Source organism: Rhinoraja longicauda, chromosome 28 (assembly GCF_053455715.1).
Source record: "Rhinoraja longicauda isolate Sanriku21f chromosome 28, sRhiLon1.1, whole genome shotgun sequence".
NCBI classification, from domain to species: Eukaryota; Metazoa; Chordata; class Chondrichthyes; order Rajiformes; family Arhynchobatidae; genus Rhinoraja; species Rhinoraja longicauda.
The window spans coordinates 16,281,055-16,306,858 of NC_135980.1; the positions used below are offsets into that span (position 1 = coordinate 16,281,055).

The 25,804-nt window shown below is 40.2% G+C and overlaps 1 protein-coding gene across 7 annotated transcripts in view; it reads right to left on the reverse strand.

Annotated features, from left to right (window-relative positions):
* Nucleotides 1–401: 401 nt before the first annotated feature.
* Nucleotides 402–25,804, reverse strand: part of eps15l1a (epidermal growth factor receptor pathway substrate 15-like 1a) — a 207,958-nt gene continuing 182,555 nt past the window's right edge. For 2 of the 7 annotated variants that reach the window (XM_078423948.1, XM_078423952.1), the window contains 2 exons: nucleotides 10,328–10,389; nucleotides 402–3,981 (listed from right to left, as the gene is read on the reverse strand). In XM_078423948.1, the coding sequence (XP_078280074.1) occupies nucleotides 3,835–3,981; nucleotides 10,328–10,389 (209 nt within the window). In that variant the 3' untranslated portion in view covers nucleotides 402–3,834. Of the gene's footprint in view, nucleotides 3,982–6,761; nucleotides 8,574–10,295; nucleotides 10,390–25,804 lie in introns of all 7 variants that reach the window. The other 5 variants (XM_078423955.1, XM_078423951.1, XR_013549081.1 and 2 more) reach the window with 4 other exon arrangements.

Genomic DNA, 25,804 nt, shown 5'->3' on the forward strand with positions numbered 1-25,804 from the left:
TCAATTGTCTTTTAAAGCTACCTTTGATTCCCCTTCCATTGCCTTTTGTAAGGTTGGATTACAAGTTACTTGGGCCACTTTCCCAGACGTGTGAGTGCATATTAGAACAGATCTGAGAGTCAATGTTCCGATGAGCGGTCACTGTTCTGAAACATTAACTCCGTTTTCCTCTCCACAGACCCGCTGAGTAATTCTAGAGTATTGCTTTTAATGTCAGATTAAAATATCTTAAATTACCTGAGAGTTAGTGCATTCCTTGTAGATTAATTTAAGGAATGTGGTAACACCAAAACTCCTTTCTGAGTACTGAGATTTTTTAAAATGAATGGAGATTGCAACAATTAAACTAAATCCCCCCCCCCCCCCCCACTCGATGTAACAAAGGAATATCTAGCTCCCGAGTCATAACATTCAGGGGAAAAAAACAAATCAAAATTATCCACCGAAATGGATATTGGCATGGAATGGCTCTGGAGCCTGTTAAAGGGAGTCATAAAGTAATACAGTGTGGAAACAGGCCCTTCGGCCCAACTTGCCTACACCGGCCAACATGTCCCATGTACACAAGTTACCAGTTACTAGTATAGTAGTTATTAACATCATGCAGGTCAAAAAGATCTTGCAGAGATGGGTGCACGTTAACCTTCATTCACAATCAACAAGGAGAATACGTTTATAAAAGTTTAACACAGACTCACACAACATTGAAACAGGCAATCAGCCCCTTGGCCACCAAGTACCTATTTATACTATCCCATTTTTTAACACAGCCTGTAGACTTCCATGCCATGGTGTTTCCAATGTTCATCTAAATATTTCCAAAATGTGAGAGTACCTGCCTCCTTCGGCCTTTCTGGCATTACATTTCAGATTTCAGGCATCCTTTGGGTGAAAAACATCTTCTTTAAATCCCCTCTAGATCTCCTACCCCTTACCTTAAGTGTATGCTATCTGGTTATGGACAATTCTGCTGAAGAAAGCTTCTCAACAGCTCCCCTATCAGAACCTCGTGTACATTAATCATCCTATCGAATCACCTCTGCACCCTCTCCAGTGCTATCACATCTTTCCTAGAGTGTGGAAACCAATACTGTACACAATACTCCAGCTATGGCTACGAAATGCTGTTAGTATTTATTTAATTACCATAATCTCACACTTTTATATTATGTGTCCCGCACTGCTGCCTTCAGGGGTCCTTGCACATCAACTTTGGTCCCTTTGTTCCTCAGTACTTCCGTTCATTGTGTATGTCCCATCCTTATGTCCTCACTAAAGGTATTAGATCACATTTTTCAGGATTAAATTTCATGTCATTACTATGCCCATCCCACCAAATCATCAATATTCTGTAGTGGAAGATGACTCTCCCCCCTATCAACAGCACCACCAATTTTCATGTAATCTATGAACTTATCATACCTCTTACATTCACATCTGAATTGTCAATGTATATAAGAAACATCAAAGGCCCCAGCACCATTCCTTGCGCCATACCAATGATTACAGGGTTTCAATCATAAAAACAACCCTTGATGAACAGCCTCTGTTCTCTATCACCTAAGACAATTCCAATCCAACCTGCTGTAGTCTAATATTTTCCAATAATCAAATCCCTACTCAGAAGTGACACATAATATCAGGGAGGAGTAAATATACATTAACATAAAAAGGACAGAAAGCATAAACTTGTCACTTTTTACTCAATTTACACAGCTTTTGATATGAATGGTCTCAATGCGATGTCAAAGAAGATATGGAAATCTCTGTGCAGCATATATGGACTGTGAAGGGATTTCACCCGTGAAATCTTAATCCTGCTAAATCTAGCCATGTCTGGTGAGAATATTTAGATATGTGCAACAATCAGAAAGGTTCTAAATTGACAAATTGCATTGCACAAGAAACGTCAGTCAATATTAAGTAGAAGCATACACATTTTTCATATCAAACATTTAACCTTGAAGCAACGTCTGCACCTCAAAGAATTGTAGGACATGACAAGCAAACTTTAAAAACATCTGCTGTGTGGCTGTCTAACAGTGTACAGAAATGACCCCTGATGTACTCCCAACGTTAGTAGGCTGATCTTAATGTGTTAAGACATGGTAATAATCACTCAACATATGACTCAGTTATGGATACTATTAACAGGGACTTTGGTAGTTCAGCTACTGAATTGCTGGGATCTACTAAAAAAGGACAGATAAGGATTAACCAACAACATTAGGTAATATTTATATCACAGTAGAGTATTTCGAATCTTTGTAGCTGTTTTTAAACCTTATTCATTCCTATTACAACAGACAACACAAAGGGAAATATATTAAAAATGCAAAAGAAAACATTTTTGATAAAACTGAGTTTAAAACTGAGGTGTGAAGAAACTTTTTCACCCAGAGAGTTGTGAATTTGTGGAATTCTCTGCCACGAAAGGCAGTGGAAGTCAATTCACTGGATGAATTTAAAAGAGAATTAGATAAAGCTCTAGGGGCTAGTGGAATTGAGGGATATGGGGTGAAGGCAGGCACAGGTTACTGATTGTAGATGATCAGCCATGATCACAATGAATGGCGGTGCTGGCTCGAAGGGCCAAATGGCCTCCTCCTGCACCTATTTTCTATGTAACAGGATGCACAGATATCAGGGAAGTACTTATTGCCAATACTTCAAACAATAAGCTGGAAGAAGACTTTAGTAAAAGGCTAAAATAGGTAGGGAAAAGGCAACTTTCTGTATTGGAAGCATTATATTTAGAAAAGTTGTTAAACAACAGGCAGTACCTGGCTCTGAAAAGTGTTTCATTCCAGTTGTGCACAGTTTAAAAGCAATGCCATCCCATTTCTCATGATTATCAAAGTGTTTCAGTTTCGACAATATTCAGGTTCCTTTTGTTCTCTTTGCAAAGGGGTCAGAATTCTAGGCATATCACTTGATAAGGTATAGTACTGAAGAAAAATAATCTGCACATTCATATGACATACCAGAAGAATACACAAGACAATGAGAGAACTTGGGTTACTCTGCACGCATTTTCATTATGCTACAATCAGAAAAAAAGTGAAACTTCAGGGAGTTCACTGAATTATCCAGTTGTACAGGAATGTCTCCTCACATTTATTATATTAAAGAAAAGAAATGTGCAATTAATTCAATTGGATATTTTTTCCAATAACACAACAGTGTATCAGACAAGTATAACTGACATAATGTACAAGTCTTTGCAGGTTAATAAGCTGCACTGGAACAAGGTGATTCCTGTCCAGGACTTTTAGTTTACTGCAGTCGCGCAGTAACACTAAGGCATGTTTGATGGAAAGGTGTGGGAGGGTTAATATAAAACATCAAATGGGACACTGTACATTTAAAGTCTGCGAAAATGCCACAAGGCATTTAGCAACACAAAAAGAATAACAAACTGGGCAGTTTATACATATATATTATATAAGTTTCCTTTGGGAGAGAGTGTGGGAGGGGTTTGGCTTTTTTCTCTTCAATATCGCAAATAAAGTTAGTTAGCATCAGCATCAAAGCTTTCAAGTCTTTCATGTGCATGAACACGAGCTGAAATTGCCGATTCACTGAGAATGATAAAGGATTTGCTCTCCTTTTGAATTACACGGTACATTCGTTGCGCATCATCACCTTCTGCATCTCCAGTGGAGTCCATGTAATTGATTCAGTGCTATTTAGAGAAGTAGTGGGGTATTGAGCCAGTTACTATCCAGTACATTCAGAACACCCAGTGTCCAATCATTTCCTCTTCCCTTCCCATTTCTTCTGCCCTTTGTCTTGCTGCTCGCATGCTTTTGATTGAATGGGCTATGGCACTATTTACACATCTGACATTTCTGCTTTGCTGAGTGCTATGGCAAGTTCTAGATCTTCTTGTTCTTGCCTGTGTAACCGCTCTAATCTTTCACATTCTGCTCTTTCACTCTCCCTTTTTGCCCATTCCAGCTGCTCCTCTTCATTACCAAACTAGAAAGAAAAACATAAATAGGGAAAACATTAATGCATCTTTAAGTTGTTTCATTATAATAAAACAAGCACCCACCCAACATACTCCCACCCAAGATGGAGAGATCAGTAACCACCTGTGTGATAAACACCTGCAATAGATTCAAAGTGAGATAGAAGCATGAGAATTCACTTTACACTAACTACACTTGCATACACTATCAAGTGTTATTCTGTGGACCTCTGTATCTGACTCACATGCAATAAAAAGACAGGTCCAAGCACAAAATCCTGCTGGATTATATTGGCAATTATAGTCGATGTTAACAATGTCCCATCTATCCCATTTTGCAGGTCTATAGATCTGTTTCCTAATCTATTTAACAAAGCTTTAGGACCATTTAAACTTTCTTGAACTCAGTGTGCAAAAGTGTTCATTCCACATTCTATATTTTGCTCCCGTGATTCTGCTTTAAAGTATTTAGAGATTTTCCTCTGTCATGATAGGCACCAAGCAGCATTTTAAAAAGCTTTTCCTATTTTCCACTTAACATTTTTGGTTCGCTGCAACATATTCCATAAGGCTTTCTTATACTGTTCTTGTATGTATAACAAATGTATAACAACTGTCTTATACATTTCATTCTGTCCTCATCAAATATTTATCCATATTTATAATCACTTCTTTTTCATATGATGCACGTAAGAGGCAATAATGTTTCATTGTCATGTGCATCGGTACCAGAACAATGACATTGAAAACAATGAACAAAACCGATCCCAGTTTACTTATCCAGTGTATAGAAGGCTGGGCTAATGAACAGGAATTCGCGCTTAACGTTCAATTCGAGACTTTCACCTCAGCAATTATATCTTCTTACAACTTTATTTTTTCAGATTCATACTTATGCTTAAAAGAAGTGAAAGACGGTACAGTGATCTTACTTTACTAACCATCTGATACCTCAAGTAACCTTAGGAAAAGGAGTAGACCATGTAGCCCCTAGTGTTCTGCTCCACCATTCAATAAGATCATGATCTAATTTACCTCATCTACGTTTGCTATCTACTTTCCCATCCTTTCCCCATAACCATCAATTCGCGTGCTGATTAAATCCTGTCTGGCTCAATTTGGAATATATTGAAGGATTCAGCCTCCGCAGCAAATTTGGAGACTCAAACCTTTGAAGCAAGAAATGTTTCTTCATCTCAGTGTTCAACGGTTGCTCCCTTATTTTGAGATCATGTCCTCGTGTTCAAGATTGAAAAGCCATATCTGAACTCAAAATATAATTATTGCCTGAGGAGCAGGCAGTATCTTCACTGGAATCCTAATACTCAATAGTGAAGAACTTCAGTCACTGACAACACCTGGGAAGAGAAGCTATATCAAGGAACCGTACACATGTCATGATTGTAACCATCTTGAAGAAAGGAAACAAGTTTAACTGGAGTAACTAAGAACAATTTCCCAAAGAGGATCTTTGCCTGGGCCCTTACAAATAACACCCTGCCATAGAGCAGCTCCCATCCATCGAGAGACACATTGGATATGATCTTCCTATGTGACAATTCCAAGCTAAGCACAGACACAACCACCAATTATTAATCAAAGCCTTTTACAACTTCACAATACTCTAATATCTTGTTTTACGATTGTCCTGACCAGTTATACAAAGTTTTTTCTACTTTTATATTCCAACCCCTCCTTGAAATAAAATACAGCATTCCTTAGCCTTATTTTCTGCTGTGCCTGTAAAACTAGCTTAGTATCAAAATTTTCAAAACCCTTTGTTAATCTGTTGTATCATTCTTTGCTCCAAAGAATTTCACATTTTCCCACATTATACTCCGTTAGCCAACTTGTCAACTCATTCACTTATCTTATCTGTAACTGAATTTTCCTCACAGCTTGTGTTCTTGCAACAGTGCTATGGAACAGTGCCTTTCACAAAATCATTTTACAATTGAAAGTTTACCAAATGAACCAGTAATTATTCACAGGTTATTCAAAGCCAGACCAAGATTTCACAAAAAGATATATATTTTATCAGCAATTGTGTACCTGCACTGATTCATGTGGTAAAGTGTGATTCTATGCATCTTTTGTACCCAGTTGGATCTTCTATGTTAATAGGGGTTTGGATAGTCTTCTGAACTATTATAGGCAATAGACAATAGGTGCAGGAGTAGGCCATTCGGCCCTTCAAGCCAGCACCACCATTCAATGTGATCATGGCTGATCATTCTTAATCAGTACCCAGTTCCTGCCTTCTCCCCATACCCCCTGACTCCGCTATCCTTAAGAGCTCTATCTAGCTCTCTCTTGAAAGCATTCAGAGAATTGGCCTCCACTGCCTTCTGACACAGAAAATTCCACAGATTTACAACTCTCTGACTGAAAAAGTTTTTCCCTAATCTCCGTTCTAAATGGCCTACCCCTTATTCTTAAACTGTGGCCCCTGGTTCTGGACTCCCCCAGCATTGGGAACATGTTTCCTGCCTCTAATGTGTCCAACCCCTTAATAATCTTATATGTTTCAATAAGATCCCCTCTCATCCTTCGAAATTCCAGTGTATACAAGCTTATTCTGACCATCTTAAACGGTTTAGGGAGAAATGACTGCTACACACTGAGTCTGCCTGCACAGTTCCTGTACACAACACTGCATCTACCTGACAACATGCAAAATTGCCCAAGTATGTCTCATTCACAAAAAAAACAGAACAAACTCATTATTAGCTAATCTACTCAATCATCACCAAAGGTGTCATCAGCAATGCTATTAAGGTGCACTCACTCATCGAAAAACTCATCGAATGCCCAGTTTGAATCTTGTAAGGACCACTTGGGATTGGATCTCATCACAGCAAAGGTCACAACATTGATCAATGTTCGGATCAAAATTCCGAAGGTCAGATCCTCGACATCTAGGCAGTATTTTGATAGTTTGTGGCAACAAGGCATTCTGATAAAGCTGAAGACAAAGGGCACCAAGAAGAAAACACACCGGCCAAAAAAAATGATAGTTGTGTTTGTTGGCAGACATTTGTCGCAGTCTCAGAACATTACTGCATGAGTTCAAGGCCAAGCCATCTTCAGCTGCTTCATCAATAAACTCCCTTCCATTAAGATCATAAATGGGGATGTTCACTGATCATTTCACCATGTTTAATTTTAATCATAATAGCTGAGTAAATGAACTTGTGCATACTTCAAGACCTAGATAACATTTTTTCTTAGCCTATCACTCCAGATCAAGGATGAGCCATTTCATTAAGAAGTGGAAGTTGCCTGGACATGATTTCTTTCAACATGGGATGGCTTTTGCACACCAGTTACCATATAGTCTTTGGGCATGAACTGATAACTGACAGGTAGTATTCACATCACAAATGTGCTGGGTAATGACCATCTAAAACAAGAGGGTTAAACCACTAGCCTTGACATTTAATAGCTGACCCCTGACTCTCAATATTCTGGGGATCACCACCAATCAGAAACGCAACTGGATTCAGACAAAGAAATTCCGTGGTTATAATAGCCGACTAGAGGCTGGGTATGCTGTGGTGAGAAACTCATCTCCTGAAATCCCAAAAAAACATTTCTTCCACGTACAAAGTATGAATCAGGAGAGTTGCCAGAGTGAGTGCAATCCCAATAATTTTCAATAAGAATAACATGATCCAGGTTAAAACAACCCACATGATTGATCCTAATCATTCAATTCTTATACCACTGGCACACAGTTGCTAAATATGCATCATCCATAAAATGCACTGCAGTTACTTGCCTAGGTGTTCTGATAGCACCTTCCAAACCCACAACTTCTACTACCGAGGAGGACAAGGGCAGCAAAAGCGTGTGAACACCACCTCACTGCAAGCCTCATACCATCATGTTTTGGAAATAAATGCCCATTATTCATCCTGGAACTCCCTGCCCTAGAACATGTAGGATTACCTCCATCAGGAGGAGCATCCAGTGCCAACTGTATAAATGTATTTATTTAGATGCTCAAGAGACCAGGACTAGCAACAGTTGTGGGGTTATTGTGCCTCTACCGATTACAAAAACTGCACAGGTCAGCCTCACAAAGAACAGATAGCTACGCTACATTTGGCTCATTCCCTTAAGTCTTATTCTAGTATCCAAGGCATGGATTCAAACTTCAGTCAAGAAAACAAGAACACTTTATCTAGGTTAATTCTTCACTGTACTGGCAGAAGTGCTATCTTTCTGATGACAATGATCTGATGAAAATGATACCAAAGAACTAATGGAAGGCGAGGTCATCTCATGTTCCGGCTAACATTTAATGCTCAACTACCATCACTAGCATAATTATCCTCCACATAACCCTCCATCGGAAAGCACTCTGCGATACCATGAACCCATGAAATGTACAACATAAACGCTAGCTCTCTTTTGAATGTTAAACTGTTAGAAAATAAGTAAAATGGTCAATTATGCACCACGCCCCCCAACCACTATCACAGTTTTGAACTGCTATGGCACAAAAAACAATTTTAAGGCACAAATGTAATGACAATCATCAAGAAAAGATGTACTTATCTCTAATTATTCTCTGCGTAGTGTAAAGATCATTCACCTAAACAACAGACAAGTTTATTCACACCACACTGAGAAGGTACAGGTAAATCTTTGGCTAACGAATGAATAAAATCAAAGTAGCCAAGTATCATTTCAATTCAACTGTTCGGGCTGATATCACAGAGCACATAAAACCTTCATGATTCATAGTGGAACAAAGATTCTGTTTTTAATACTCCCTCTCAGCAAAAATGAAAACTCAGTTCCTTCCTCCACAAATTTAAAATTGCTGTAAACATGGAAACCCCATGAGGGAGGTCATGCACTGCTTAATGTTAAAAAAAAAAATACATCTGCATATTTAAGAGTCAAATGTGATGGGAGAAGAAATGTTTGGCTTGAATTTGAAGCAAGAACATGTGCAAAACTCGACAGATTGCTTACAGATTGCTGGAAGAGAGACTAGGATTTGCAGCCCCTCCCTTTCAGCCAAACATCCCGACTGGACTGCACTGCTTGGATCCCAACAAAATCATTTAATTTAACATATTGCATGCAGAACCAATTTATTATGGGGAAGCAGCGTACTTTAACCTGGATTGTGAGTGGTGACTAAGTCTGCACGATTAGGGAAATTATTGTTGTTGATGTGGACCAATGAGTAATCAAAATATTAAATTGTAATGAATTAAGACTTTGCTTTAATGGGTGTTGGTTCTCCAACAATAACACACACAGCCCGCAATATGCGGCTTGGCAGCACGCTGCCACCATCGGAACTTAACGGTGTTGTGTGTTACCACACTAAACTGTGGTCACATGGCCTTATCTCACAAAGCAAACAATCATAACTCCCATTCCAGATAGTTATAACCAGCCAAAATATGTTCAATGCTAAAATGATAACAACTGTTACGTCACCACAATTTTGGTTGTAAAGTGAATGGCTACAAGTGTCCAGAGCACAGACCCCTTCACAACTTGAAATTTGACTAGTTTTAGGATTTTTCTTCATTAAAGAAAAATAGATCCTTCAAATCTCTAGTTTAGCATTTTCACCAACAGATGAAAACCTATGCACTTTCATCCACTGGTAATATGAACAAAAGTTTTAAAACTAGGTTGACAGGGGAATGTTAGGCTGGATGAATTAAGTGTGTAAGAAGGCCTCAACATTTTGGGGGAAAGTTAAGTTTATTGTTATGAAGTGCCATCCAAGGACCTGATACTTCCCAGAGGAAGTTCTCTGGGATATAGAACTCTTGGATATGGTATTGTAACTGTAACACTAACATGCTGTATTCTATATTCTTACACTCTGGTATTTTTCTTTGCACTGCCTGTTGTACTTGTGTATGGCCTGATTGTACTCATATATAGTATAATTTGATTTAACTGGATAGCACACAAACAATTAAATAACAATGATAACAATTAAATAATAGTTACCAATAAGGATGACATAAAGAAAACAGAATCCTAAGAAGTCATAAACACTTAAGAAAGAATTGAATCCAACGGAACCCAAAGCTTCATTATAGGCAACAGAACATCTGAAACATTTTGCAAGGTCTTTAATAAAACTAGAAAAAACTCAAGACAGAAAGAGAGAAAACAAGTTTTATGGACCTCATTTGAAGTTCTCTTCAGTGTCTTTGAATCAAAGGAAAAACTTCCAGGCTCGCCAAACTCTCTTCATAACTACATACTACATCTTCACCACATACTTGTTTTCTCTTTTTCCCAGTTCTGACTCCGAGTTTAGGATCTGAAATATTACCTCTATTTCTCTTTTCACAGATGCTGCCTCACCTGCTGAGTGTTTCCAGATTTCAGATTTCCAGCAACTGCAAATTTTTTGATTTTCATTCTTTCTGAACGGATAGAAATCAGGGTAGAAAATAGGAATGACATAAAATAAGTTTCATGTAGAAAAGAAGAAATTAATAGCTCTGAAGGTCGACATATTCCCAGGTATGACACTGAGCTAGTCAGAATTTAAGGTCAACCTTGGGAAAGCTGGCCTATATTATAGACAGCCTCCATGAGGTAAGAGCCAGGTTCATGTGCAAGCGGAGCATTGGATGAGGAGTGGATTCACTCCACACTTGCACTTATCGACAGCCAGCTGGGCAGACAATGTGCTTCAGTAGATGAGAGTGCAACAGTAGTCAGGGTGACCTGCACAGGGGAATGGTGGAAGGAAGAAATAGCTGTGGAAGCGTTTTGAGTATTTTTAAACTTAAATATGAAAGCACTGGTGAGCTTTGGGGGAGTTTTATAGAGGTATTGCAGGGGCAGAAGAATTTTAGTTACGAGGAGAGACTGGCTAATCTGGAATTATTTACTTTGGAACTGAAAAGATGTACCAAACATTGAGAGGTCTACATATGTTGAACAAGTAGTACTGTAATAGGTATTTCCTTCAGTCAATAAGTGGCATCGATTTAAGGTTATTAATAGAAGGATTAGAGAGGTTAACAGAAGTGAAATCTACCAAGGTTTGGTGGTGGTCTGAAACCCATGACCTGAATTGCTAGTGGAGCAGAGATCTCCATGGCACTTTGAAAAATTAGATATACCAGGAGCATATCTAGTTGATATGCCAGGTCCAAGAAAGCTGTACCAACAACTTGAAAGTGAGAATAATCTATATTGTTTTTATTTTAGATAAAATGGTCTCCTCCTGTGTCATTTATTTATTTGTTGCTATGATTGAAAGAAAATAGATGTGTCTCAGTGGGGTACGGAGGAATAAGAAATGAACACATACATTTCCAAAAAGTAAATGAAATCATGGCTATAAATACAATGGGTCAAACAAACGTTTCAATTAACAATCATTCCTTATAATAATAGGAAATGCACACCTAAAAGTTGTATACATTTTGTATTTGTTTACTTTCTGAAATATTTGATGGAAGGATAACTATGCCTTTTGTTTCTGAGACATTGTTTAATGTATGTGTAGCACAGGGAGCAGCCTGTTCTCAACATCTAGTCTCATGAAATTCAAACGGGACAAGTCCAAATTAAAAAATACAAGCTCTTGGGTTTAAGAGTTGGATGCTTCCCAAACTATGAATTCCCCATGCTCAGTTTTGTTTGTGCATATTTCCTGAGTTAGAAAGAAGGGTACATACTTTCAACTGATTTTTTATTTTTAAAATTATCAGCATTTTTGAAAAAGAGCTCAGAGATAAATTGATTCCAAGCATGTGATCACAAGTACAAAAATTAAATATTTAAAAAAACATACATTATCTTGGAATTAAAATCTAAGTGTATATGTTTCCCCCTCTAAATCAATGTTTCTAAAATATTAATTTAAAAAAATCAGATTATTAAAAAAAAATAAAAAATTGTTTTTACTGAAGGAAGGCAACCTTTACCATTTAATCCAAATATTAAAAGCCACACTTACCAGTATCTTAATAACTTTTGTCACACACAGTAAAAGCACATGTCCTATGCAACAGATGGAGTTTAATGTAATGTTGGCCCAATGCTGTGCCCTCCATCTTCCACAGTACTCTTTCAATGCTGTCTCTCATCTAACCCATCTAATCCCATCAGCATGATCCTATCACTGGGCCTGCCACTCCCTCTAATGCGCCAATTACTGCAGCATGCTTGTTTGTGAAATTCCAGATGGGCAAACCTTTACCTGTATCTTACATGAGATGATTAAGATGGAAAGGGAAGGTGATACATCCTCAACGGATTTTTATTCACTGGGCGTATTGATAAATATGCCACCAAGATGGTAAATTGAGTGAGCAAAGAAATGAGACATGATCTAATTTAATGGCAGAACAAACTTATGATGTCACATTACCTACTTCTGTTCCTGTTCAGATTTGATGCGACAGGTGATCCAAATAATGGGATTTTTTAACTGCTGTAAACAATGCTCAGGAATACTGAATTTCCAAAAGTTAGAAAATTTGCTAAAACTGTCTGCATTGTATTGCATTGTATTCAATTACTTAGACAAGATATTGTTAAAAATCCCAAATTAAAATTCTGTAAAACAAAAAACTGCTGCTGTTGAACATGAAAATGCTTAGACGTCAAAAATTCTGACAAGTAATAGTTATTTATTAATATAAAGTTTAAAATGTTTAAATTTTTGGAGACATGCTTTGGACTTTAATGCCAAATTTCTACTGCTTCCCATGATCTCAAGAGAGTTTTGCTCTGGTGAGATCACGACTGAATCTCTGTTCAAACTTGCCACATCATTCAAGTTGGCATGTAGAGAACTTTTCATTAAATTGAATTTAAGGGGAGGATTGGATTTCAGGATGATAGGTTTCAATATGAAACCTATCAGTTGGAAATTTAACACAGAAGGCATGTAACTAGTCTTGCAGCTCAAATGCAGTTATTAAAACTATACTACATGTACTATGTATCGATAAACAGAAGGCTAATTGAACTGGAAAAATCATGATTTTCAAACATTACACAGAAATGGTTTACATAAAAACAAAGCTAGATAAATAGATCATTTTAACAAAATTCTCATGGGGTTGGCAGGCATGGATGCAGGATTGATGTTTCCCTTGGCTGCTGTGTCCTGATCTGGGAATCTTGGGATTCCAAGGATGGTCAATGCAACTTCCGGGAAATAGGAAGTCAGAAAACCAAGCAAACAAAATGAGTGTCACTTGACAGACATGAGATGTCTCAACAAACATATCCAATGAGAGGCTGAGCCTATAATCTAGGTAAACACCAGATTTGAATCATATTTCATGTTATGTTAGCTGATCGGCAATCAAAGATAATTTGACACTAATGATAATCCATTTCATTGAACATGCTATTCGATATCAACAAAGAAAATCAATCCAATTGCGCTCCAAATTTATGAACCTAACAATATTTTCCTTCAATTTTCTTGTTTAGTTGAATCAAATCTTGAAATTGTTTTCCAGGTACCTGCCCAAATCCTCTTTCTTCATGTTTGAACTTAGACAGTACATACTTTTAGACAACTTGACCCCTTCACAGAAAACAGAGCAACCAAGAACATTTGTGTTCTCACCCAGTGACTTTCAACCAAGGCTCAGTGTTCAGGAGCAGATCCTTGGCCAATGTTTAGCTCCAAGACCCAAATACAGCAATCCAAATTATCCTGGTACTCTGACTGAACTTGGGACCTTTTGACCGTTGTGTTTTAATGTAGCACTGCTATGTAGGTCTCGGGGGAACTAATTGAGAGTTATTTTATTCTAACCCTGGGTGTAGAATCCTTAATATAATTGGACCAAACGCCTTCACATGGCATGCAATTATTTCTACAGCTGCTGATTGACTTGGTAAAAACCTGTATAGTCTTTAGAAAGAAGAACCAAGCATCAAATGGGGGAGAGGATCTTTGCAGCGTCACCGATGTAATAATAACCATTGTGCTTTTGGACTGGAGCCCTAAAATGAATGGGCTGAATGAAGGGCGGTCTGAGTTTTAGAGTTTTAATAATAGTTAATGATGAATTATTTATTTCCACAAAACTTTCAAAAACTGAAACATGGAACGTAAAATTTATTTTAAACTGCTCAACTTCAGTCATGTTTGCAGAAACTGTAGATCAGCTGTAATTGGTTATTTGCGGCACGTTGTCGACTGAAAGACAACACAGTTAAACGACTGACAGAATCAGAATGCTAGTATAGGGCAGGGGCTGAGTCTTGCATTACCCTATACAGCTACAAATATCCTTGCTTACTGAAAGACATGCAATTTGCACAAACAAACTAAGGTGCTAAAAGTACTATCGCGTCTGAAGGTAGACAAATCTCCAGGTCCTGATCATATATATCCAAGGACATTATGAACATCCACAGAGGAAATTGCGGGAGCCCTGGTTGAAATTTACGAGTCGTCTTTAAATGCAGGAGAGGTGCCGAAAGACTGGAGGGTGGCAAATGTGTGCCTTTATTCAAGAAGGGCTGCAGGGAAAATTATTGGAACTCGGCCAGTGAGCTTAACATCTGTAGTTGGAAAGTTACTGGAGGGTATTCGGAGGGATGGGATATACAGGCCTTTAGATGGTCAAGGGCCGATTAGGGATAGTCGGTTTGGTTTTGTACATGAGAGGTCGTGTCTCGCAAATCTGATTTGAGTTTTTTGTAGACGTGACCAAAAAGGCCGATGAGGGCAGAGCAGTAGATGTTGTATATATGGACTTCAGTAAAGCATTTGACAAGGTTCTTCATGGTAGGCTGCTCTGGAAGGTTAGATCACATGGGATCCAAGGAGAGATAGCTGAATAGATAGAAAATTGGCTTCATGGAAGGAAGCAGAGGGTGATGGTGGAAAGTTGCTTCTCGGACTAGTGGCCTGTGACTAGTGGTGTGCCTTAGGGCTCAGTGCTGGGCCAGTTACTGTTTGTCATCTATATCAATGATTTGGATGAGAACATACACGGCAAGATTAGTAAGTTTGCAGATGATACAAAAGTGGATGGTCTAGCAGATAGTGAAGATGTTGTGGCAATTGCAGCAGGATCTTGATCAATTGGCCAAGTGGGCTGAGGAATGGTTGATGGAATTTAATGCAGGAAAATGTGAGGTGTTGCATTTTGGGAAGCAGGAGCTACACAGTGAATGGTAGGGCTCTGGGTAGTGTTGTAGAGCAGAGGGATCTAGGAGTGCAGGTGCATAGCTCCCTGAAGATGGAGTCGCAGGTAGATCGGGAGGTCAAAAAGGTTTTTGGCACTGGCCTTCATCAACCAGACTAATTGGGAGGTCATGTTAGTCGTATAAGATGTTGGTGAGGCCACATTTAGAGTATTGTGTTCAGTTCTGGGTACCGTGTTATAGGAAAGATGTTGTCAAGGTGGAAAGAGTACAAAGAAGATTTATGAAGATGTTGCCAGGACTAGAGGGTCTGAGCTATAGGGAGAGGTTGAGCATGCTGGGACTCTATTCCTTGGAGCGCTGGAGGATGAGGGATGATCGTTTAGAGGTGTATAAGATCATGAGAGGAATAGATCAGGTAGATGCACAGAGTCTCTTGCCCAGAGAAGGTGAACCGAGGACCAGAGGATGTAGGTTTAAGGTGAAGGAAAAGATTTAATAGGAATCTGAGGAGTAACTTTTTCACACAGAGGGTGGTGGATGTATGGAACAAGCTGCCAGGGGAGGTAGTTGAGGCAGGGACAATCCCAACATTTAAGAAGCAGTGAGACAGATACATGGATGGGACAGGTTTGGAAGGATATGAACCAAATGATGGCAGGTGGGACTAATGTAGCTGGGACATGTTGATGTGTTGACACAACACGTGTGGGCAAGTTGGGCCGAAGGGCCTGTTTCCACACTGTATCACTCTATGACTCTAAACAAAAATCACATTTTCTCATGAGAGGTAGAATACAACCCTTTTAACAAATTTGCAAGAACATAAAGTAGCTTGAGTTACATGACTTCATTCTCATGAACAAGTCTTACATATGTGCACCCAAATTCCTTTACGGGAGCTGAGAGCATAGAGGTCAGCTCCATGATACAAAAAATAATGGGATATTTATTTTCTACAAAGGAGGAAAGTGATAGATTCTCAGTGTTTTATAGACAGGCTGGATGTGTTTATAATGATCACAGAAGAAAGAGCGTAATAATCAATGGATTTTTCATATTTTAATTGGTTTGACCTCCAGACACACACAGGAAATGTACCACAATTACAGGGAGTCTGAGCAGCAAACACATCATCATAAGAGTTATATAATAAGAAAAAGAAATTAAGCATAAAAGTTAAAAATACAAAAATGACTGTACCATTGGTGCACCAAATGGCAGCACCATGGAATAAAAAAGCTTTGTCAGAACTTGACATTGAAAGAGAAAAGAGTTAGTTTGCAGCGATTGCCCAAACTTTCCCTTGATGAATCTTGTTATCAGGAAGTGAAATGGACCAAGTTTGTCAGAGTTTTGCTCATTAAAGGAAAAGCTCTCTGCTCATCAACACATAACCTTCCTCAGTGAAGAATATCAGAAGAAAAAAAAGGCATCTTTCTGAAATCATCTTCAGCTTTTCAGCAAAAGTCAGGGAAAGAAGTCTAAAACATCATCTATGTATGATGCGATCAGTGTGTTTCCTCTTTGCACCAACATAATATAATGGCCACCACTGATAGCTTCAAATGGTGTGAAAAGTGTGGTCAGTGCATTCTTTACAAAGTCCCTATAAAATGTGCAGACTAATATAAATGAAACACTAGCTCAAAAGACTTGCGCAGTTTATTCATGAGGCCTTCCCAGCCTGCTCTGTAACATTGCACGTCGTTGCAGCGTAGAGATGGGTCAGTCATGTGACCCAACCCTTAAAAGGGAAGACAACTTTAAAATATGAATTATAGTTTTTAACAAATTCTCTCCGATTCCCTTTTTAAAAAAACTATATCAACTGGTTTAACATACAATAAAAGTCTGGTAATCCACCATTCGACAATTCAGAAATTCTGATAGTTCGGCATATGACACACCAGGAACTGTTTGCCACACTCCCCTTAACTCACCAGGGATCTAGTTCCTAAGCTTCACTAAGCCCTGTTTTCCATACTCTCCTTAAACTTATTGGTTTACTGGAAAATTAATTTTAGTACTGTGTAACATCAAAAACGTGAATTAAAAGTTAATAGAAATAAAATCATATGTGGAAAATCGGCTAATCCAGCTCCATGAAAATTGAAAGAATGCTAATTTATCAGAATTTTATTGTAGTTGCAAATTTTACAGACATTTATTACAACGGGTTAGTTGCAATGGTTCTTTTGTTACTTTTGTTGAACTCAGGATATTGCCAGATGTTGTAGCATCCATCACTGAATCCAATGATTGTTTGCTTTTCTTGACTGTCCTCAGGATTTTTAAATGGAAAAACTGTAAAATTTAGTTTAGTTTAGTTTAGTTAATTGGCACGTGTACTGAGGTGCAATGAAAAGCTTTTTTGTTGCATGCGATCCAGTCAGCGGAAAGACTACACATGATTACAATCAAGTTGACCACAGGGTACAGATACAGGATAAAGTGTATAAGGTTTACTGCAAGAACAAGTCAAATGAAGTCTGATTTAAGATAGTCTGAAGGTCTCCAATGAGTTAGGTGGTAGATCAGGACTGCTCTCTAGTTGGTGGTAGGATGGTTCAGTTCCCTTATAACAGCTGGGAAGAAGCTGTTCCTGAATCTGGAAGGACGCGTCTTCACATTTCTGTATCTCTTGCCTGATGGGAGGGAGGAGAAGAGGGCGTTTGCTTGGTGAGACTCATGCTTGATTATGTTGGTGGCCTTGCCGAGGCAGCGTGAAGTGTACATGGAGTCAATTGAATGGAGGTTAGTTTGTGTGATGGTTTGGGCTATGTCTACAAATCTCTGCAATTTCTTGCGGTCTTGGGTAGAGCTGTTGTCAAACCATTCTGTGGTGCATCCCGATAAAATGCTTTTTACGGCGCATCTGTAGAAGTTTTGAGAGTTGGGGACATGTTGAACATACTAAACCTTTTAAGAAAGTAGAGATGTGGTTTCGGCCATTGTTTTGATATGGCTGGTCCAGGACAAGTTGCTGGTGATTTTCAAGGGAGAGATTGACAGATTCTTGATTAGTGCGGCTGTCAGGGGTTGCGAGGAGAAGGCCGGAGAATGGGGTTGAGATAGATAGATAGATCAAGCATGATTGAATGGCATAAAAGACTTGATGGGGCAAATAGACTAATTCTGCTCCTATAATGAATGAACTTATGACATTAGCTCCTTGGAACATCAAGCTTTCAACCATCTCTATTTCTTTGAAAGCTTTGAACAACTGGACCAAATTTGACCACACAGCCTTCTTGGCCACACTCCCTGCATTGTACAGAAGCAGTAAGAGGTCTACGTGCACGCTTGAGTTTCTCACCAATCTTCACAAGCTAATTATTTAACCATACAACATTATTTCCGCAATAAACCATCTTGTATCTCTGATCTTCTGCGAGGTGCCAGTATATAAGATCTATAATTCAGACCAAACTTCTCCTTGTGTAAACCTCTTCACTGAGTTTTGAGTCACAGCCGCAAGATTGGAATGTAGATAGCTGAGAGGAAATGTGGCTTTGACATATTGCTGTTCTGCTCAATCGCCGTTCCACAGCATAATCTTCAAAACCTCTTTTGCCGTGCAAACTGTTCTTTCTATTTCTTCATTTGAGTGGTATTGAGAAGTAAAATTGAGCTGCATTCCAAATTGCTCTGCATAAATTGTTGAACAAGAGATGGTGTAAGCTATGGACTATATAAGACAAATATATTTCTCTGTTGTCTGTATATGATGGCCCCTGACCTTCAGACTAGCAGTATTGTTGCAACCACCTGTGCGAGTTTTGATTAATACTACATGATTGACCACACTTTTTACAGATAATCTTTACGGGCACACAGGAATGGTCTTATAACCACTTCCAGACCTAGACTGATGATTTATGGCGCTTCCACAATACTGACATCTAATGGCCAGGTCATTCATATCATCGATAATAGACACAAAATGTTGGGAGTAACTCAACGGGTCAAGCAGCATCTCTGCAGAAAAGGAATATGTGACGTTTCAGGTTGAGACTCTTCTTCAGACTGAGTCAGGGAAGAGGGAAACTAGAGGTGTGAAAAGGTACAGAACAAATCAGACCCGGCACTGATGACCCAGAAAAGGTGGAGCTCACAATGGTCCATTGTTGGCAGAGGTGATAATAGACAATAGACAATAGGCGCAGGAGTAGGCCATTCAGCCCTTCAAGCCAGTACCTCCATTCAATGTGATCATGGCTGATCATTCACAATCAGTACCCCGTTCCTGCCTTCTCCCCATTTCCCTTGACTCCGCTATCTTTAAGAGCTTAATGAAGGGATACGAACGGTGAAACTAGCAAGACGACTGGGGTGGGGGAGGGATGAAGAGAGAGGGAATGCAAGGGTTACTTAAAAGTAGATAAATCAATATTCATACTGCTGGGTTATAAGCTGCACAAGCAAGATATGAGGTGCTGTTCCTCCATTTTGCATGTGGCGTCACTCTTACAGTGGAGGAGGCCCAGGTCAGAATGGTCAGTATGGGAAAAGGTTGGGGAGTTATAATGTTTGGCAACTGGGAGATGCGTAGGTCAAGACAGACTGATTTATAGGTGTTCAATGAAACGAATACCCAGTCTGCGCTTGGTTTCATCGATATATAGTTCACAGCGAGAACAACAGATACATGAGATGAGGATTAAGAGGTGCAAGTGAACCTCTGCCTCACCTGAAATGACTGTTGGGATCCTCTGATGGAGTTGAGGGAGGAGGTATAGGGACCGCATCTCTTTGCATCTCCTGCGGTTACAGGGGAATTTACCCAGGGAGGGTGTGGTTTGGGTGGGAGGGATGTGAACCATGGAGTTGCGGACACACCGAATGGAAGAACAAAGGGGGATCTGGCGTGGGAGAACTGCCGAGAGGGAGAACATAGGGGGACCCGGTCTGGGAGGCCACTCGAGAGGGAGAACAATGGAGGACACAGCCTGGAATGTGTTAAAAATGGTTTGTGTTAAAATGGAATACTTGTAACATTGTCGGCGCCCTTCATGTGGTGACTCTCTGCATACATGTGGTGACTCTCTGCATACATTGGGTATGCAAAACAAAGAATATCACTGTGACTTGACAAATGTGACAATGTAGTATCATTCATTCATTGATTCATTCATTCAGAATGGTCTCTGCGGAAAGTCAAAGGGGTGGGAATGGGAAGATGGGTGGGATCCCATTGGAGGTCGCGAAAATTTCAGAGGATTACGTGCTGTATTTGACAGCTGATGGGGTAAAAGGTGAGGACTAGGGGGACTCTGTCCCTTGTGATTGGGGTAGGGGGAATAAGAGTGGAGCTGCAGGATAACGAGGAGCCAGGTGAGAGGGCCTCATCAATGATAGAAGAGGGGAACCCTCGATCCCTAACAAATGAAGACATCTTTTCAGCATGGATTTACGAAGGGGAAATCATGCTTGACTAATCTTCTGGAATTCTTTGAGGTTGTAACCAGGAAAATTGACAGGGGAGAGCCGGTGGATGTGGTGTACCTTGACTTTCAGAAAGCCTTTGACAAGGTCCCACATAGGAGATTAGTGGGCAAAATTAGGGCACATGGTATTGGGGGTAGGGTACTGACATGGATAGAAAATTGGTTGACAGACAGAAAGCAAAGAGTGGGGATAAATGGGTCCCTTTCGGAATGGCAGGCAGTGACCAGTGGGGTACCGCGAGGTTCGGTGCTGGGACCCCAGCTATTTACGATATACATTAATGACTTAGACGAAGGGATTAAAAGTACCATTAGCAAATTTGCAGATGATACTAAGTTGGGGGGTAGTGTGAATTGTGAGGAAGATGCAATAAGGCTGCAGGGTGACTTGGACAGGTTGTGTGAGTGGGCGGATACATGGCAGATGCAGTTTAATGTAGATAAGTGTGAGGTTATTCACTTTGGAAGTAAGAATAGAAAGGCAGATTATTATCTGAATGGTGTCAATTTAGGAGGAGGGGGAGTTCAACGAGATCTGGGTGTCCTAGTGCATCAGTCAATGAAAGGAAGCATGCAGGTACAGCAGGCAGTGAAGAAAGCCAATGGAATGTTGGCCTTCGTAACAAGAGGAGTTGAGTATAGGAGCAAAGAGGTCCTTCTACAGTTGTACCGGGCCCTGGTGAGACCGCACCTGGAGTACTGTGTGCAGTTTTGGTCTCCAAATTTGAGGAAGGATATTCTTGCTATGGAGGGCGTGCAGCGTAGGTTCACTAGGTTAATTCCCGGAATGGCGGGACTGTCGTATGTTGAAAGGCTGGAGCGATTGGGCTTGTATACACTGGAATTTAGAAGGATGAGGGGGGATCTTATTGAAACATATAAGATAATTAGGGGATTGGACACATTAGAGGCAGATAACATGTTCCCAATGTTGGGGGAGTCCAGAACAAGGGGCCACAGTTTAAGAATAAGGGGTAGGCCATTTAGAACGGAGATGAGGAAGAACTTTTTCAGTCAGAGGGTGGTGAAGGTGTGGAATTCTCTGCCTCAGAAGGCAGTGGAGGCCAGTTCGTTGGATGCTTTCAAGAGAGAGCTGGATAGAGCTCTTAAGGATAGCGGAGTGAGGGGGTATGGGGAGAAGGCAGGAACGGGGTACTGATTGAGAGTGATCAGCCATGATCGCATTGAATGGCGGTGCTGGCTCGAAGGGCTGAATGGCCTACTCCTGCACCTATTGTCTATTGTCTATTGTCTATTGTTCCACATAGGAGATTAGTGGGCAAAATTAGAGCACATGGTATTGGAGGTAGGGTACTGACATGGATAGAAAATTGGTTGACAGACAGAAAGCAAAGAGTGGGGATAAATGGGTCCCTTTCAGAATGTCAGGCAGTAACTAGTGGGGTACCGCAAGGCTCGGTGCTGGGACCGCAGCTATTTACAATATACATTAGCAAATTTGCAGATGATACAAAGCTGGGTGGTAGTGTGAACTGTGATGAAGATGCTATGAGGTTGCAGGGTGACTTGGACAGGTTGTGTGAGTAGGCGAATGCATGGCAGATGCAGTTTAATGTGGATAAGTGTGAGGTTATCCACTTTGGTGGTAAGAATAGGAAGGCAGAGTATTATCTGAATGGCGTCAAGTTAGGAACAGGGGACGTACAACGAGATCTGGGTGGCCTAGTGCATCAGTCACTGAAAGGAAGCATATAGGTACAGCAGGCAGTGAAGAAAGCCAATGGAATGTTGGCCTTCATAACAAGAGGAGTTGAGTATTGGAGCAAAGAGGTCCTTCTGCAGTTGTACAGGGCCCTAGTGAGACCGCACCTGGAGTACTGTGTGCAGTTTTGGTCTCCAAATTTGAGGAAGGATATTCTTGCTATTGAGAGCGTGCAGCGTAGGTTTACTAAGTTAATTCCCAGAATGGCGGGACTATCATATGTTGAAAGACTGGAGCGACTAGACTTGTATACACTGGAATTTAGAAGGGTGAGAGGAGATCTTATCGAAACGTATAAGATTATTAAGGGGTTGGACATGTTAGAGGCAGGAAACATGTTCCCAATGTTGGGGGAGTCCAGAACAAGGGGCCACAGTTTAAGAATAAGGGGTAGGCCATTTAGAACTGAGATGAGGAAAAACATTTTCAGTCAGAGAGTTGTGAATCTGTGGAATTCTCTGCCTCAGAAGGCAGAGGAGGCCAATTCTCTGAATGCATTCAAGAGAGAGCTGGATAGAGCTCTTAAGGATAGTGGAGTCAGGGGGTATGGGGAGAAGGCAGGAACGGGGTACTGATTGAGAATGATCAGCCATGATCACATTAAATGGCGGTGCTGGCTCGAAGGGCCGAATGGGCTCCTCCTGCACCTATTGTCTATTGTCTATCTCAGATAATCGGCTAGCTACTCTTGTCTGAGATGTGGTTACTCATTGCCCCAACTCCATAGGTAGAAGCATCGCAAGCATCTTTAAGAAGACTGTTGGTACAAAAGGCACCAAATAGGTCTCACCAAGGTTTGTCTTTCACAGATCCAACACCTTTGTTAATTTTGATTTCCATTGACAAGCTTTCACTTTCTTTAATAATTTGACTGAATATACTCGGCAGCTAGTCCACATGAGCATACAATCAAAGAATGCACCATAGTTCCAATAGATTATTTTTTAGATTAATTATGAAATTGTTAAGCATATCTCCTGACTGAAGATGGGTCTCGACCCAAACCGTCACCCATTCCTTCTCTCCAGAGATGCTGCCTGTCCCGCTGAGTTACTCTCGCATTTTGTGTCTGTCCTGACTTCTCACCATGTGCTCCAATGTATCTCTCTCCAGTCTCTGATAGTCCCTTCTTCTAATTGCTTATGATCCTCATCCTCTGCTTTGGTGATGTTATTTGCTTTAAACAAATCTCCATGTGTGTGGATCTACCAAGAATTTTAATGTGACCTATTTGAGCTTTGGAGTATTTTGTACTGTGTCACACTTTGAGTTACTACGCGTATATATATTAAACACAAACAATAATAGTGTAACCTTGTTTAAAATACGACTCAAAACTATGAAGGAACTGCACTAATTAGAAATATGCCCAACTTTGTGGGCAATTTGAAAAATGCATGTATATAGGCATGTCTGTAAAGTGATCCAAGAGTAAACCAATTGTCCAGTTCGGGTAAACACAGAAATCAAGCTCTGAAATATTGCCTGCAAACTAGAAACGTGATGAATTCAATAAGTTTTATATTGCAAGATGGGTTCCACAATACTGGAATACAGAAACCCTTCTTGTACCATTGGTTCCAAGTAATTAAGATTGAAATTTCATTTCTAGCCACTGTATATCCCCACAATCCCTGGAGAAGTTTAACACAGACCGGTTAGTGAAAGACCACGCTGCCATCTCTGTGGGTGGCCTGAACCTTTCAGTCTGTTGGCAGACAAAATGGCAGCCTCTGCTGGCAGTGTCAGGAATATACATATAATGGTATTTATGAAACCTTCAAAGATTGAACTGCTATGCTGTATGATATGCATGTAAATGACCAATTTTTTAGAAAGAGAATACTTTCAAATAAGATTATCAACAGCTGGGCAATTTCTAGCAAAGACCATTCAATCGGAGAGTGAAAAAGAAACTGCTGGAGAAATTTAGCGGGTTAAGCAGCATCAGGAATTGATGTTTCAGGTTGAGACCCTGCATCATGACTGAAAGTGGAGACGGAGAGGGGTGAGAGAGGGTCAGAAGGTGTTAGTCCGACTGAGAGGGTGATAGGTGAAGTTGGACGAAGAAAACAAAAGCAGATGGAGTCAGGTAGAGAGAGGGGAGGGTGAAGGTGGCGACAGCTACTGGAGAGGAATACAGTGCCCTCCATAATGTTTGTGACAAAGCCATCATTGATTTATTTGCCTCTGTACTCCACAATTTTAGATTTGTAATAGAAAAAATCACATTTGGTTAAAGTGCACATTGTCAGATTTTATTAAAGGCCATTTTTATACATTTTGGTTTCACCATGTAGAAATTACAGCTGTGTTTATACATAGTCCCCCCATTTCAGGGCACCATAATGTTTGGGACACATGGCTTCACAGGTGCTTGTAATTGCTCAGGTGTGTTTAATTGCCTCCTTAATGCAGATATAAGAGAGCTCTCAGCACCTAGTCTTTCCTCCAGTCTTTCTATCACCTTTGGAAACTTTTATAGCTGTTTATCAACATGAGAACCAAAGTTGTGCCAATGAAAGTCAAAGAAGCCATTATGAGACTGAGAAGCAAGAATAAAACTGTTAGAGACATCAGCCAAACCTTAGGCTTACCAAAATCAACTGTTTGGAACATCATTAAGAAGAAAGAGAGCACTGGTGAACTTACTAATCGCAAATATTAGTAACCAGGAAGACCTCCACGGCTGATGACAGAAGAATTCTCTCTATCAAAGAGAAAAATCCCCAAACACCTGTCTGACAGATCAGAAACATTCTTCAGGAGTCAGGTGTGGATTTGTCAATGACCACTGTCCACAGAAGACTTCATGAACAGAAATACAGAGGCTGCACTGCAAGATGCAAACCACTGGTTAGCTGCAAAAATAGGATGGCCAGGTTACAGTTTGCCAAGAAGTACTTAAATGAGCAACCACTGTTCTGGAAAAAAAGGTCTTGTGGACAGATGAGACAAAGATTAACTTATATCAATAGACAATAGACAATAGACAATAGGTGCAGGAGTAGGCCATTCAGCCCTTCGAGCCAGCACCGCCATTCAATGCGATCATGGCTGATCACTCTCAATCAGTACCCCGTTCCTGCCTTCTCCCCATACCCCCTCACTCCGCTATCCTTAAGAGCTCTATCCAGCTCTCTCTTGAAAGCATCCAACGAACTGGCCTCCACTGCCTTCTGAGGCAGAGAATTCCACACCTTCACCACTCTCTAACTGAAAAAGTTCTTCCTCATCTCCGTTCTAAATGGCCTACCCCTTATTCTTAAACTGTGGCCCCTTGTTCTGGACTCCCCCAACATTGGGAACATGTTTCCTGCCTCTAATGTGTCCAATCCCCTAATTATCTTATATGTTTCAATAAGATCCCCCCTCATCCTTCTAAATTCCAGTGTATACAAGCCTAATTGCTCCAGCCTTTCAACATACGACAGACCCGCCATTCCGGGAATCAACCTAGTGAACCTACGCTGCACGCCCTCAATAGCAAGAATATCCTTCCTCAAATTTGGAGACCAAAACTGCACA